At 49.1% G+C, this 14,193-nt stretch overlaps 2 protein-coding genes across 2 annotated transcripts; one reads left to right on the forward strand and one right to left on the reverse strand.

Moving 5' to 3' along the window:
• Positions 1–195: 195 nt before the first annotated feature.
• On the forward strand, positions 196–4,021 carry ENH_00038290 (hypothetical protein, conserved; the record flags this gene model as incomplete). Its single annotated transcript, XM_013580490.1, has 11 exons — positions 196–455; positions 604–737; positions 835–905; positions 994–1,148; positions 1,481–1,594; positions 1,697–1,768; positions 1,929–2,656; positions 2,815–2,953; positions 3,142–3,307; positions 3,446–3,795; positions 3,988–4,021. The coding sequence occupies 11 exons, from the start codon at positions 196–198 to the stop codon at positions 4,019–4,021; spliced, it is 2,223 nt and encodes a 740-aa protein (XP_013435944.1).
• A 2,124-nt stretch (positions 4,022–6,145) lies between these two features.
• On the reverse strand, positions 6,146–8,812 carry ENH_00038300 (hypothetical protein, conserved; the record flags this gene model as incomplete). The annotated part of the gene is made up of 8 exons (XM_013580491.1): positions 6,146–6,357; positions 6,508–6,685; positions 6,814–7,134; positions 7,272–7,487; positions 7,641–7,835; positions 8,002–8,198; positions 8,354–8,524; positions 8,704–8,812. The coding sequence occupies 8 exons, from the start codon at positions 8,810–8,812 to the stop codon at positions 6,146–6,148; spliced, it is 1,599 nt and encodes a 532-aa protein (XP_013435945.1).
• Between the last annotated feature and the right edge of the window lie 5,381 nt (positions 8,813–14,193).

A 14,193-nucleotide genomic window follows, 5' to 3' on the forward strand; every position in this document is an offset into this window, starting at 1 on the left:
GTCAAGGGTTTTCTGATGAATTAAGAAACACTAATCTAATCCGCTTTAGCAGCGCATAGGCGTATGGAAATGCACTGATTAGCGTCTAAGTTCCGTAGACCCTCTGAGGGCTAGTTGGAGCAGCTGCGAGCTGTCCGTCTGAACAAAATCACGGCGACGTGTGGTAAAGCATGACTAAGCGATTTCGTATCAACAATGTACCCTTCTGTGCCTTCTCCCGAGGCGTCTGTAGAACTTATCAACGCCTACTGCAATGAAAGACACGAGGGCAAGCTCGTGTGTTCTATTGAACCGGTCAAGGGCCGCACGCTGCGTGCGACGAGGTCGTTCAAGGTTGGCGAGCTCATCCTCGAAGAGCCGCCGCTGCATGCAGTTCGCCTTGACCCAGAAAACTCTGCCTGTAAAAAGCTGACTGAGCTATGTGAAAAACGATCGTTCACCCATCCAGCAATCTGGTGAGCAATGCACATACTCAGCATTCCGCATCATCACTTCTGTTCACTGTCACATCAAAATCGCACAGACTGGATAGAAGCTGACAGCTTGAGGCAGCTGCTACTGTCCAAGTACAATGCCAAGGCGAATATGATGCTGTTTGCTTAGGTACTGGTGCGCACTGAATTCAGTTTTAGTTGAAGGTGACCCTTCGGTTGACGGCCTCCAGACTATAACGCGGCGTCAATGGGACCTCCTCCGCATTCTCTTTATTCCAGAAGCGGTGCAGCCAAGCTCAGAAGGTACGTTTCTCAGGTTTGCGGACCTCGTATAGATACGACGAGTTGTAGTGCTTGCAGCTGCCACAGCCGCTCCTATGTGTGCGGATGCCACTCGCAGCCATCGCTCTTGTCGATTACATGGGTCTCCGTGGAATAGTCAAAGATATAGACATGGAGATAATGATTCAAGTAAGGCGCTGTTGCAATTATATCATCAGCAAAGACGTGTGCTGGACTGACAGGCGTGTCGAGCAACCACTGCCGCCTTTGTTCACAGGTGTGGCTGCATAACTGCTTTGAGCATCACCAGTCCCCTGAAGGATACGCCATTTATTTTATGCCTTCTTTTTGTTCGCACTCATGCATTGCGAATGCTCTATGGTGCACGGATAACGACTCAAACTTTCGATTTTTTCCCCGAGCCGAAATTCGGTGAGCCGAAACATAAGTAAGGCTATGCACCTCATATTGCTCTTCCATTTATTGCATTAGTACTGACTGAGCAATGATATGTGGATGGGACGCATTAGAAGCAAGTGACAAGGAAATGCGTAGAACGCTGCGGGCGGGGAGTTGGTGCATTGTCGCGTTGCCAGACGTTCACCGGGCCACCGCTATGTTCCGACCCCCAGCCCGCAGCGTTCTTGGCGCGTTGTCGCGTTGCCAGTCCTTCACTGGTCCAGCGCTAGGTCCCAAGGCTTTTGTCGTCCCGGCATGATACACTCAGTAAATCTGCGTCTGGATATGCGCTTGATTCTCCACAGGGCTGGAGATGAAGTGACGTTGACTTATTTGTCAGAGGATGACATGTTACGCAACACCTCATACCGTCGTCAACTGCTTGAGGGGGCAAAGGACTTCAAGTGCATGTGCGAGAGGTGAGAATTGAGCGTAGGAAAGGGCTCTGGGATGCACTTGAAACTTCTTACTTAGCGAGTTCGTCCTCTTCGGTACGCTTGACCCTGTGGCCATCTTTTCAGATGCGTTGCGCCGGTCGACTTCTCACGAGGTTTTCGCTGCCCTAGCTGCCTGGTGGGCGTCATTTATGTCCAGTAAGACATACCCTTTGTTGCATATCATCATATGGAATTAGATACGGAACATATTTCGGAACCGAGAATGTTGATTACAGCTGGGATCTCATTGCTCATGTCTGAGCACCCCATTGTCACCACAGCGCTTTTTCTGAAGTGCTGATGTGTTTGTGAGAAGCGCCGACGAAACGGGCTGCGAGAAGGACTTTGGCGGGGCTCTTCTGGAGCTTCAGGAGGAGGATAAGCCAATGCTTGAGGAAGCAGAATCGACTTCGGCCGCCGAAACTACTTCAGACTCTCCCATACCAGACGAGAGGGGAGCCGACACGTGGCGGCAGTCTCTGGCGCCGCAGAAGCTCCACTCTGAAGCACGAAGCGGCCCCTCAAAACTGTTGCCAGAAAACCAGGGCCAAGAAGGCTCGTGTAGCATCACACCGTACACAATATGGGCTCGCTTGCTTACCGAGCTGCCGGAGGATAAGTTGTGTGTCCGTGTGGAATCTTCGACTAGTGAACTTGCTTGCGCTATTTCTGGATCAGCAGTACATCAGAGCAATTTTAAGCAATCTCTGAGCTCCGTGGTATCTTCTGAAACTCCCGCTTTAAGTAAGGTTATTTCGGGTCTCCGTTTTGGAAAAACAAGCGCGCTGGTTTCACCGGAAGCAGTTTCTCAGGTGCTGCAAATCCCACGGAGCGGCTGCTGTTGCGTTTGCCACTTCACTTGGACGGACAAGCAGCGGCAGCGTGCATTAGCAGTCGAAAAGATCTTAGAAGATCTTGTCGTGAGCCTGGATGAAATGGAATCAAACGAATCTCGCGAACAGTCGCCCACAAACAGCCTGTCAAGTGAATCGGGGGAATTGGAATATGCGCAGCGGCAGTCTGCTGAAGAGAGTGAAGACACAGGTAACCGGGTGGCCTTCACAAGTAATGTTTAGTTAAATGAGGGTGCGGGTCTTTATTCAGATCAACCGCGTTGTACAAGGAGCTGCAGGTGCTCATCTTGCACGCTGAATACTTGTTCATTTGTTTGTTGCTATCAGTGAAATTGTGTCTTTGAGCAGATGACCGAGCCCACCAGATTTTGCACCGCATTAAAAAACGTACGTTGCTTCAGATGCTGAGGAAAAAATGGCACTTACTGGAAAAGAGCGAGAGATTAGTTGTAAATTCCATTATCAGGCTCACCTTCAAGACTCACTGGTATGTTGCTGCCCAGCTTCTACCCCTCACATACGCTTTCGAGCTTTCCGCAGTCACTGACTCCTGAATTTTTAAAAATGGAGATTTCTTGTCTGATGGGAACGTTTCGGGTGTTTTTCGTGACTTCTTGGCTGCTTACGACATACTGTGCCCTTGCGTAATATGCACACTGTTCCCTTCTTTCTCAGGCTCGCTGCACAGTGGTATCGCTTCCTAGAGTCAGTCTCATCCCCGCGTCGTAAGCTGCCGCAGCTTGACCGGCTCATCTGGCAATTTCGAAATCTATATCCTGGACTCACGCCGGCCCTAGCATGGGCTATCTGGGACGTTGCGCAGGCGCTGCTGTCAATAGGGGTGGGGTCACCGATTCCCTGTCCAGAAGACCCATATGGGTGTGGTTTACGTTCGTACAGTGTAGTAAAAGCTGTCAGGTACCAACAAGTTGCGTAATATATAATGGGGCTTTATGCGTTCCCGCCTGATTAATTGTAGGAGAGCTCAAAGGTAAAGAAGTCGGCAAACTTCCGACGCCTCGCCGACTACTGCATCATCAGCTCATACAACGAGTCGGTTTTCATCCTGTCCATTCTTTTTGGGCCAGATGGAACATTTCCCTCTTCTATTGTGAACAACTATGCTGCCGCTGTAGAGGAGTGCATACAGAGGATTGCAGGAGAAAAAGGTCCAAGCGCACTGAGTGCATCCGACTCAGGGACGTCGGACAGCAACTTCGTGGCACTACCGCAAGATATTTGTCTTCCAAAGATGTTGCCGTGGTATATTAGCCCGTGCGCGGAGGTTGCTGTAGTTACTTCAGTTGGAGTGACTGTGGTTCCAGGCAGGTAAGCAGATTGCGCATTGACCATTTCTGCTGTTTTGCCCCCCTCGTTCAGTTCGCGCCTCACGGCTCGTTGCTTGGAGTGGCTTGTATGGAGTGGCAATGCATTACATTTCATCCGTCCGTAAATGCGAACACTAAGGGCCCGGGACCATAAAATTCACCTCACTCTGGTGCATTTTGCGTGCTGTTGCAGCGTCCTCATAAAAGCTTACGGGAAGACGAGCTAATGATTGGATGTGCTGAATGGAGTTCTATAATGAGAAATCCTTACTACTTGCATTGCAGCAGTGGTGGCCGTTGATTTGGTCGTTCTGCAGCCCCATGCCGTGAACTCCGGCTTTAGTTTCCCCAGTTATCTGTTGCGTAGACAGCTCACTCATGCAAACTGTCTATCAACAAAATGATTGTACTGGCATTGCAAAAGCTCCACAGAAGGGCTCTCTGCTGGGGCCTGGGTTTGAGACATTTTTGGGGTTGAAGGCACTAGGTGTTAAAAGCTGCGTTGAAGTTGCTTTTGATTTGACTCCAGTCAATTAATTTCGTGGACAGGTACAAACGTTGCTTCCACTCAAGTGGAAGTGCATAACTTTTTTCTCACATTTTGCCTGATAGGTGAAGTCAGTACAACTAGCGTCTGCCCCGTCGCTTCACAAACCAACGGTGCAGCAAGCCTTCCAGCATGTTGGAAGCTTCAAAACACTCGCCCCATCACTGTGGCAGTTCAGCACCTTCGGTGCTACTTGCGAGGATTGTACCTATCGACTTCGCAGTACTCGGCTGGCGTGGGCAGTACTCGGCGTGTGTGGGCAGTACTCGGCGGGCGTGAAATTCAAGCTGGGCACGCCTCTTCTGCAGTGTTGATTGTATGCTTCCAAGACTTTAGCTGGACTCACATTCAGCAAGGCTGTTGGACAGCGTTAAAACGCAATATGGCATGAGGGAATTCTCTAATTGGGCATTGATAGAGCAGTATTGTTGATACCGTACATATCAAGCCGGAAACGTCACTGGGACTCTACAGCAACTAAGAACTACACGTCTGCACGTGGTGGCGCACTGGTCAACCAACGGTGTGAGATGCACACGAAAATGCTTCTGCGAAACATGAACCGGTGGGCAGTTGCTGCTTCATTGCCATTGTGCTTCTCTTCCCACAGTTTTGAGTTGCCTTCAGTCCGGCATGATATGGTGCTCACCCTTCAAAAATACGGGCAAGACGTTGTAGTACTCACATATGCATACAGGCATCAGTGAATGATTCCGTTCGCTGCGAGATGCTGAATAGTTCAGGCGAGCATCAGCCTCCGCGCGAGCAAGTAAATACTTCCGCCCATAGCGGAACACGCCTTGCAACTGTACATAGCAGACGGCACGATGCGCTCCTTACATCTCACCTGCCAGACGGCAGAACCTCCTAAACGCCAAGACAAACGAGGTTCTGCTCCCCAGGAAAGGGCAACGAGCACACGCATGAGTCTGGGGAGCACGAGCTCTTGCTTGTGTTTCAACGTTCGGCTGTTACATCCCCACTGTGCAGCCTTGGCACGTTACTTCTGTTTGGCGGGTATAAGCTTTAAAGGTCCTCTTCTGTCCCAATGCGATCACTTTCCCGGAGTAGCACGCAAACACTTGGACCTGCATGGTAGACGCCACGTGTAGAGCATTCCCCCAGATTGTTTTCGAGTAAGCATACTAGTCCTGGAAGCCCCTTCTATAGTCAGCGCCCACAACTAACTTCTGGAAACGGTTGGGGCAAAACAAAGCCGTAGGGCTACCGCCATAGCTGCACTGTGCAGCAGTTACCCTTTTACTAATCCTGGCAGCTACCTATTCCTACGCTTCAGACACACGAAATGCACGCCGACGGAATCACTAGACCCTCACAAAAGCTAAAAGGCTGTTCGGAGCGTCATAGGCAAAGCAAGGGCAAGTAGGCAAGCAATCGGAGCACGCCTGTCCTTCGTTATTCTCCTGTCCGAACTATAGGGTAAACGGCAGAGCCCACACTCTTCCGTTGCTAGTTACGTGAAAAAATATGAGTGACGATGAACAGGCAACGAGTAGTGTAAGGCTGACGGTTTATAAAATGTGATACACAGAAACCTATGGCAGCGCTATCTAATAAATGCCGCCCCTGAAGTAACTATGCAACTAATGAGCAATCAAAACCTCCAAAGTCTATTCAGTCGCTCACATATGGGTTGCCACATGCCTCCAAATAAAATGACATAAAACAAATATCACGGCGAGCAGCTCATTCAACGTATTTTGGCCCGACGTTGTGGTGGGTATCACGAGTCGACATTGCTCCACAGACACCCGCTGAGAAAAGGACCGGAGACAAATATCCTTCACTGCTCCGCCTCTTGCAGAAGCTCTGACAAATCAGCACCTGGATCAATTTCCTTCAACTTGAGAAGGATGCGAAGACAGTGGCTCATGCTTTCCTCGCTCCCCATGCCTTCGCGGATCAGACGTAGTGCTGGTAAGAGTAGTTTGGGTGTGTTCTCACTCAGTTCGCAGGCTTCTTCAATTGCGTCCTTCATTTTGTCCAAAATACCTGCTAAAACATGGGCTCACCAAAACCAGCACAGAACAGCATATGCAATATGCTCTGTCTCTCGGATTGGCCGCGCAGTTGCAGATCTCTGACTTGAGAACCCATAGTTCTACGCGCCTGCATCAACCTCCTTGGAAGCTATTGTGGGCTTACGCGATGCGATGTATCGTTCCGTCCCGGTTATAAGTTCGCAAATAAGCGCGTGAACAAACGGCTCGCTTGCGCCATGCCTTTCGGCCAGACCATCCAACAGGAGCTCAAGGTACTCCTTAAATCCCGACCTCAATGCAGCTTTCCGGGCAAGCTGTAGAGCAGAATTTTTTATTTCCTCCTAAAAACAGAACGCACAGTAGTGGTTAGCCATCTATGCACTTTCGTACTTGGAGATCGACGCAATGGCTCTGCTGAGAAATGCACGTACTCTAGAAATTTTTGACGTGTGAGCACTACTGTTCTTACTAGCACAACGTCAGCCTTCTGCTCCTTGGCAGTTCTTTCTAACACTTTCTCCAACGCCAGCTTAATATTCCCCCAATCACCGTCTGAGCCTGTCATCGACGCTAAGACATGAACATCCAAGAACTTCTGTAGTGCTGAGCGTTTCCAACGATCAAAACCTCCATCAGATGTAACCCACTGTGTTGCTGCTCGGACAGAGTTAACAAGTGAGATGGGAGAGTTGTTGTCCTTTAACTCCCATTCTTCAGTTAAATAATTTGTCCAGGGTTGTTCGCGCATTGGAGGGCTAAACAGTCGTTGCAGGAATATGATATTTTCCGTCTGAACAACACAACACTGACGACCAGAAACGCTAAGTGTCTACAGCCTTCGTGAACGGCATTTTGCTCATCCACCGTGGAGTCTTACAACTGGCTTGATTTGCCAAAGAAACTGTATTCCAGAGACCCCAAGCTTACATAATCGGATGGCAAACAGTGCCTGAGATCGAAGGACGCCAGCGCCCTCATCGACTTATTTACGGCATCGAGGCCTTCTGCGCACATGCGGCTCCGAGCTAAAATTACGCTCGACTGGTCGAGGAAGTCCTGCATCAGTAATAGCTTCGCCACTGGAAAGCTGCCAAGGACTGCCAAAGTACTTGCGGGGACGTCGCCAAATTGCTGCTTAATAAGCTGAAAACAAAATGCCAAGCCTACCAGACAAAATATGAGATTGCAAGTGGCAGATATTTACCACAATGCGAATAGGCATTGCATAATGCGAGGGAAACGGCAACGCCAGTTGCCCTGTGAACATTCCTAGAAAGCCAAAAGCTCCTGTCTCACGTCTCTAATAAGCTCCCGAGCTGCAAAAAAGTGCTGTTGCACTCCCTTTGACCCAGTTTCATCCTCTAATGACGAGTTGGGGCGTGTGCAGTATATGTGCACGTTTGCCTGCATAACGCATGAGCCTGCTTTCGAGCGAAGGAAAGACCTGCAAAAGCTGTAGTCAGTTTCCACCACCACGACGTTTTTAGCCATCTGAAGCATACAACGCAGGGTCACCTCACCAAAAGCGAGGAATAAATTCCCAGTTGTCTGTGCCTCCGCCCAAATGAAAGAATGCAACCCCGGAAAAGCAGGCTGTAGTACAACGCAGCATTCCCCTTTCTGGTGCAGCAGCTATTGGTGAATGGACGTTACTAACTTTTGAAAAAGCATGCACATGGAGCCCTAAGCCCAATACAACGACTGTCGATTCTTTTGCCGCATTGCCGAACAATTCCAAGTGCTTCTTGAAATTTCTCAGTGTGCAAGCCGTGCACTCCATGCATCTTTGCCTCAGCATTTCCGTCGCCGCTGAAACGATATCTTCTGAGGTGGACACGCTATTGAGGCGTATACCTGCAAAATGAGACGCCCACATATGCATGGAGTAAAAGCCCTAAAGCTTCACTGGGGCTGACCTCACAAACTAGCCATAACAACAAGTGCAAAGGCTCTGTGAGCGAGCAGGTACCTCATATAGTCCCACAGCTTGTGAATGACATCGAGCGCACCTGTGCTTTCTTCTTGATTCGCCATGTTATTCAGCGCATTCGCGAAGAGGCCGTCTTGCTCAGACAAAAGCAACATGCATTCTTCGTCCGACGTAGATGAAGCATCATCCTGTAGAAAGCTTGTATTTCTCGTATTCGTAGATTTCCCTGTGTCGTCTACGGTACACCTCCCTGAAAACAGATAAGTGTAAGCTACTACCAACTATATATGCTCTAGCCACAAAATAAGAACGGCAGTCCTTTGAAGACAGATCCTGCTCATACGCCATGGCACTCTACGTCACTCCTGTGTTCTGTAGCGCCCATTGATTGTGACCAAGAGCACAACGCACAGAGGTGGGCCGGCCTACCAAACGAGGGATGTTCCTGTTGAAGCGTTTGTGTGGGAGGAAGTGCATCCGTCAGACTAGCGATGCTAAGCAGCAGAATCCCGCAGGAAAACGCTGCTGAAGTGCACATTTTGGCTCAAGTGCAACCGTAGCATAGCGAGCCGCTACCAAGGGTAGTCAGGGCAAGAACCTTGAGGACCAAATGCCCCCTAGCGCACTTGCTGGTGTGGTCACACTCAAGTCAATAAATGCTCGCTAGTCCTCACAACATAGCCAAGCCGTCATTACGGGGAAAAAAGCGCGAGCTTAAGGGCAGAAGCAGTGACATCAAAGCAGTTTAGTAGACACTGTCGTGGCTTGACCCCTTTGAATCGACTTGACATCACCCTCTTAACGTGACGCCATCCAGGATGTCGAAATCGATATAGGTACAAAAAATGTGTCTGAAAAGATGAACAGCATATGCCTGGCCTGACAAAAAAGCACAAAATGCATGCTCAAAAGCCCTGCGTACGCGTCGATCCGTGACTGACTGGATAAACAGCAGCCCCAGCAGAGTCGTGGATGAGTGGATTACGTCAGCCAGTACACCTGTATTAATTTCCTTAAGATAAATAATAGCCTGTAGTATCTACGTACAATGTAACACAGCATTTCACAGCATTGTTTCGTAATATATTTCAGTGCTAGCTAGGATTCCATTGGGGATGGATGATCGGCCATATTCCCATGATGGGCGTCTGCAGAAAAGAGCAGCGACTGCAATATTCTGTACCATCTGCTATGATAAAATTTCCAGAGCATTCTGTTGTAGTGCGCTCTGCAATGAAAACAATTGCTGAACGCCGCTATAATTGTTTCGAGAACTCTGCTAGAAGTGGCAAACTAGCTGGTACTCATCCTAAACAGAGATTTTCCGATTAGCAATGACATACATCGGAACAACTAAGGAAGGTTCAAAAGCCGATCACAAGAAAGGGGTAGGCTCCAGCAGTAGTCTCCCCTAGTAGGGCAAAAGGGACGAGCGACGATAAACTGTGAAGAAGGGAAGGAACGCCTTTACCTACGAGTCGGCATGAAAATAAGAGAAAATTCTGTTTTCTGTGCTCAATTTCTGTTGTTTAGGGGAAATAACTTCTTTTGGGACCCGTTCCGCGTGGTCTTCCGCAGCACAAGAGTAGAAGCGCCTCGTGCCTCATGACAACCCGTTTTACCTTCTCGGCTGCATCTGCATTACTCGGGTAGCCCCATAGAGGAGGCCCAGTCGCAGTTCCACGCATTTTCATGCCATATTAAATATGCCCGCTAAGGTCATTTTCTTCTCGAAGTGGCCTTCAGTGAAGGCGCACCACAGGAGCTGCAGAGATCCAACACCCAGTGGCACCAGCACTAGCCTGCAGACCACTTTCACCTCCGTGCAAAATTTTGTCGTGCATAGACTACGGTGCCGCAAGCCTCCCGGTACGCCTTTTCACCGGGGACAGGGTTCAGGGAGAAGTGAAAAACTGATAAGCATTTCATGGTCCAAGGGGAATCGGGCGTGAAATAGAAATGTTCGTATGCTTGGGACAGCTGCTCACGAGCAGTACCGGAGGCAGTGCTCCCTCCGGGTACGGGGCATGCCGTAGTCTGTGGATGGTGCAATAACAAAAGTCAGCAGATTCAGAATTTTCTGCCGCAGCATACAGCGAAACTACGCCAAATAGCTGGCGGCACTGCTAAGTTAGTGAAGGCCTTCCCCTCGCCTGATCAAGGGGCAGCCATAGTGCAGCGACCAGAAGAAGTCGTACAAATCGTACAATAACTGCTCAAAATAAAAAGGGCATACGCAAAGAAAGTTTATTACTTAGCCACGTGAGCGGAGTCAGCGCCCGTTCGCAGTTGGCTTTCCTATGCAGACTCCGCACGCGTTCTGGTGCGTGGAGTGTGAGAAGCCGCCAAGATCTGTGAATCAGTTGTCGATATAACCCGGTTCCTGTTGATAATACATTACAGAAGCTGCACATTGTTGCTGGGCACATACAGCACAAGAATAACGCAGGGAGAGTTGGCGCGGTACGCATTTACATTTGAGCATTTGCTGTAGTTCACCGAAATGGTTAACGGTGTAGTGCTCCCTGTCAGGAGGGAAGTGCTGAAATTTAACACCGCTTAAACGCTGTGCCTTTTTGGTACTTTGCTAAGCATTAAAAATAAGGATTTGAGTACTCGGCTCCTGAAAGAAAGTCGTAGGCTCTGCAGTGATAGTGGCTGTATTCCGTGGGATATTTCGTAAATTGAGTCTCGGCAAAGCTGCAGTCTCCATTAGTGCGCAGGTGATGGAAGATATCGCTACTGTCGTATACGGGAGAAACGCTGCATCGTCCCTTAAAAAGTGTTGGTGCCCAAGAGACTACTCGAAATACCCCATGAGCTACGACGGCAAGTGAATGCGGTTGCAGGAGTTACTGTTGTAGCTGCAACAGAATGGATAATGTGTGTTGCAGTTGTTTAAACGATTTGTTAAAACAGCGGAGGGCACGTGCCGCTAAGATAAGCGCACTGGCCACTGGACCAGTGAATGCGTTAGCAGACATACGAAGCCAGAAGGTGAGAAAGATAACTAAACCGAAACCACGGAAGCGAGAATCAGAGGAGCCTGGGGAAAATAAAGCTTACGCTATGATGCGGTATACATCAGTCTGCAGTACTTTTGTGGCTATTGCAGCGTAGGAGGTGTAGCGACGGGAGCTCCAAGCAGACAAAAACTCAAACGTGCACGGAAAAAGCGACTCAAATGGCCTCTTGGGAGGGAACGAGCAAAAGGCCGAAAGCTGAAGCACTAAAGGGATTGCAATAATGCGGGACGAGCTTATTTTATCTAGCGGTCGCGGGTACGTGTTTGATGCTGAGCCAAACGTGGCTGCCGATTCTCACTTGACGCCACACCGTTTGCAGTCAGTGTACGCCTTCTTTTTGCAGTTGAGTCACCGACCGTTTGTTCGCCTAACGTGACTCTGTGCGCGCTCACAGAGTTGCTAGAAAAGTTTGGCCAATGAGTGCTTAGGGGGAGTGCTAAGGAGCCGACTATGTTGGAAATGAACACTTTGGGAAATCAAAGGCAGCGAATGACACAGTCAGCAAGAAGTTCAACAGTGTCGCTGCATTAACTCCCGCACAAGTCCCGCTGTCTCCCTTGCCTGGTCCACTTGTGGAGAAGCTTCTTCTGATTGTATTCCTAGCCTACCTCTTTGCAGGGTTTCGTAGTGTGTTTTTAGACAAGCTTTCGGGGTATCGAGGCCCTCTGCTATCCTGCACCACTAGGTTTGCAAACGCAGGAGATTCTGTTGCTTGCTTGCTCGTCTGCAAATATCACGGGCCCTTTCTGCTAGTGCATGGCTAGCTCATACCTAGAGGTTCATGAACTCTGCTGATGGGTCCGAGGAAAGTTGACTCCGGAGCAGCCGTAAGAATGCAGCTAGCTAAATATAATTTGGTTCCTACGTGCCTATTCATCCGTCACTCTACGTTTGTCTATTCATACTTAACAATGAGCAGTAAAGACGCATTTAATGCATTATAAATGTCGAGATATCGTAATTGCAGGCTCAAGCCCAGAAGCGACGCGTCTGCTTCTTCCTGCGTGAGCGTGGTGAGCAACCCAGCTCCAGTTGCTGTTGACAGCCCCAAATCGCAGGCCTACTTTCAACGCACACTGGGTCTAAAGGCCCAACGACCAAGTTTCTCTGCATGGTGATTACTTCTGGTTATAACTTCAATCTAGATACTGCGAATTTGAGACCCAGAAGACCATTTCTGCGCCGTATTGTGGTGCTACGCGCTACACGAGGGCAGCAACGCCACTTCACATTTAGCGACGAACGGGAGTGGCGTTCAGTTTTTCCATATCTAAAACATGACTTGATAATGTATGAAATGCAAGTTTTGTAGGGGGTGAGGTAGTGCTGTCGTAAACTGCTAGGCTTAGGAGATGTGCGTAGGGGCCTAGCAGAGCTACATGCATTATACGAAGGATGATATATGGCATGCAGCATTCGAATATGGAAGGCGTCACGAATCCTCAGAGGGCTTTGTGCGCTCTTCAGGGGAACCTAGAGGGTCCTGCATGACCACTGCACGCTCTTGCGGGGCCTGAGGCCTGAATCGCTGTTGGAAAGCACGTAAGCCACCTTATAGAAACAATAATATAATGGGGTGGTTGGGTTGCGAGTTGAAAGGCATTATGCCTCATCAGGAACGGCAGTACAATTCTTCCTAAAGCAGCTAAACTTCATGAGTAGGCTCTCAGAATATTTTCTGTGTCCCGCAATAATGAATTGACTATACGCTAGTTCATGAACAATAGGTAGAAGAGCTAAAGCTTCTATAAACAAACCACGAAATATATCATATGCTGCAATATTTTGTGTACGTAGTAACGTGCACCGTTTGCGTGCTCAGATTTGGCGTGATGAGGAGTTTCTGCAACCCCAGTGCACAGGCTATCCTGTGCCAGGGCATAAAGGCCTCCTCACTAAAACAAACAAAATTACTTCACACGCGTGATTGGCACCCAACAAGCCAGCACGGTCCCTGGTCGTGTTGCCTGTGCTATGACCACTTTGGGCGTCATCTCCCCGACATGACCCAGAAAGGCAGTACTTCGTGCCACAAGTAAAGTGCCTGATTATTCATTAGGCAATCTATTGCGCTCATGAAATACTTGAAGACCAGGCTCTCCAGCGGTATTCCAAGGAAGCCACTCGTGTGTGTGACAGCAACGTAGAGGGAGCAGTTAAGGCATTTAACTGGACCCCTGTGTGGAGTTAGAAACTACGACACTGAGTACACACCAAGATGGATTCTTCAGAAAAAGCACTTTTTTAAATAATTAAGGTGAATTCGCAGCGGAGCACTACTTACAACGGTACGTCTTAAGAATATCCGATACAATATGCATTCCTCTGCTCATCAAATCACGGCATTGATCGCACAAGGAACACCAGCATACCACTGACCACTTTTCAAAACTGTTTCCAAATCTGCGCACATTGCTTCCATGCATGAAGGACAGTAGCGCAGCGCTACTCCAAATCTAGTCCCCCTCTCAGAAACACTGCACGGTTAGCTTGGGCTTCGAGTCTTTGCTGTCTGCAGCCATTATGTTCCCTATGTGTGCATAGTTTAGATATCCCCGTGTAGTTCAGACACCACCTAATGCGGAAGTCACGCTCAAATTTGGAGTGGAGCCTATGAGCATCCGTGGCCCCGTATAGGCCTTCCACCCCACTTGTGTGACAACTAAACCATAACGGCTAGATAATTCATGATTGTGCACTCCACGTGAGTTTATTCGCATAGTTAACACCGTATGAATGGTTAATTGCATGAGCTTTTCCCGTGTAAGTCTGTCCTCCAGTTGCCGTTGCTGCATGCCTCTGGCCGCTGCTGCTGCAGGCGGGGCCACTGCCACCGTCCCCTAGACGAGGGCAGGCTGTCAGTTGCAACTACCAAACGCAGCTGCTGTCAGCA

Source organism: Eimeria necatrix, genomic scaffold (assembly GCF_000499385.1).
Source record: "Eimeria necatrix Houghton genomic scaffold, Enh_scaff27, whole genome shotgun sequence".
Taxonomy (NCBI): Eukaryota; Apicomplexa; class Conoidasida; order Eucoccidiorida; family Eimeriidae; genus Eimeria; species Eimeria necatrix.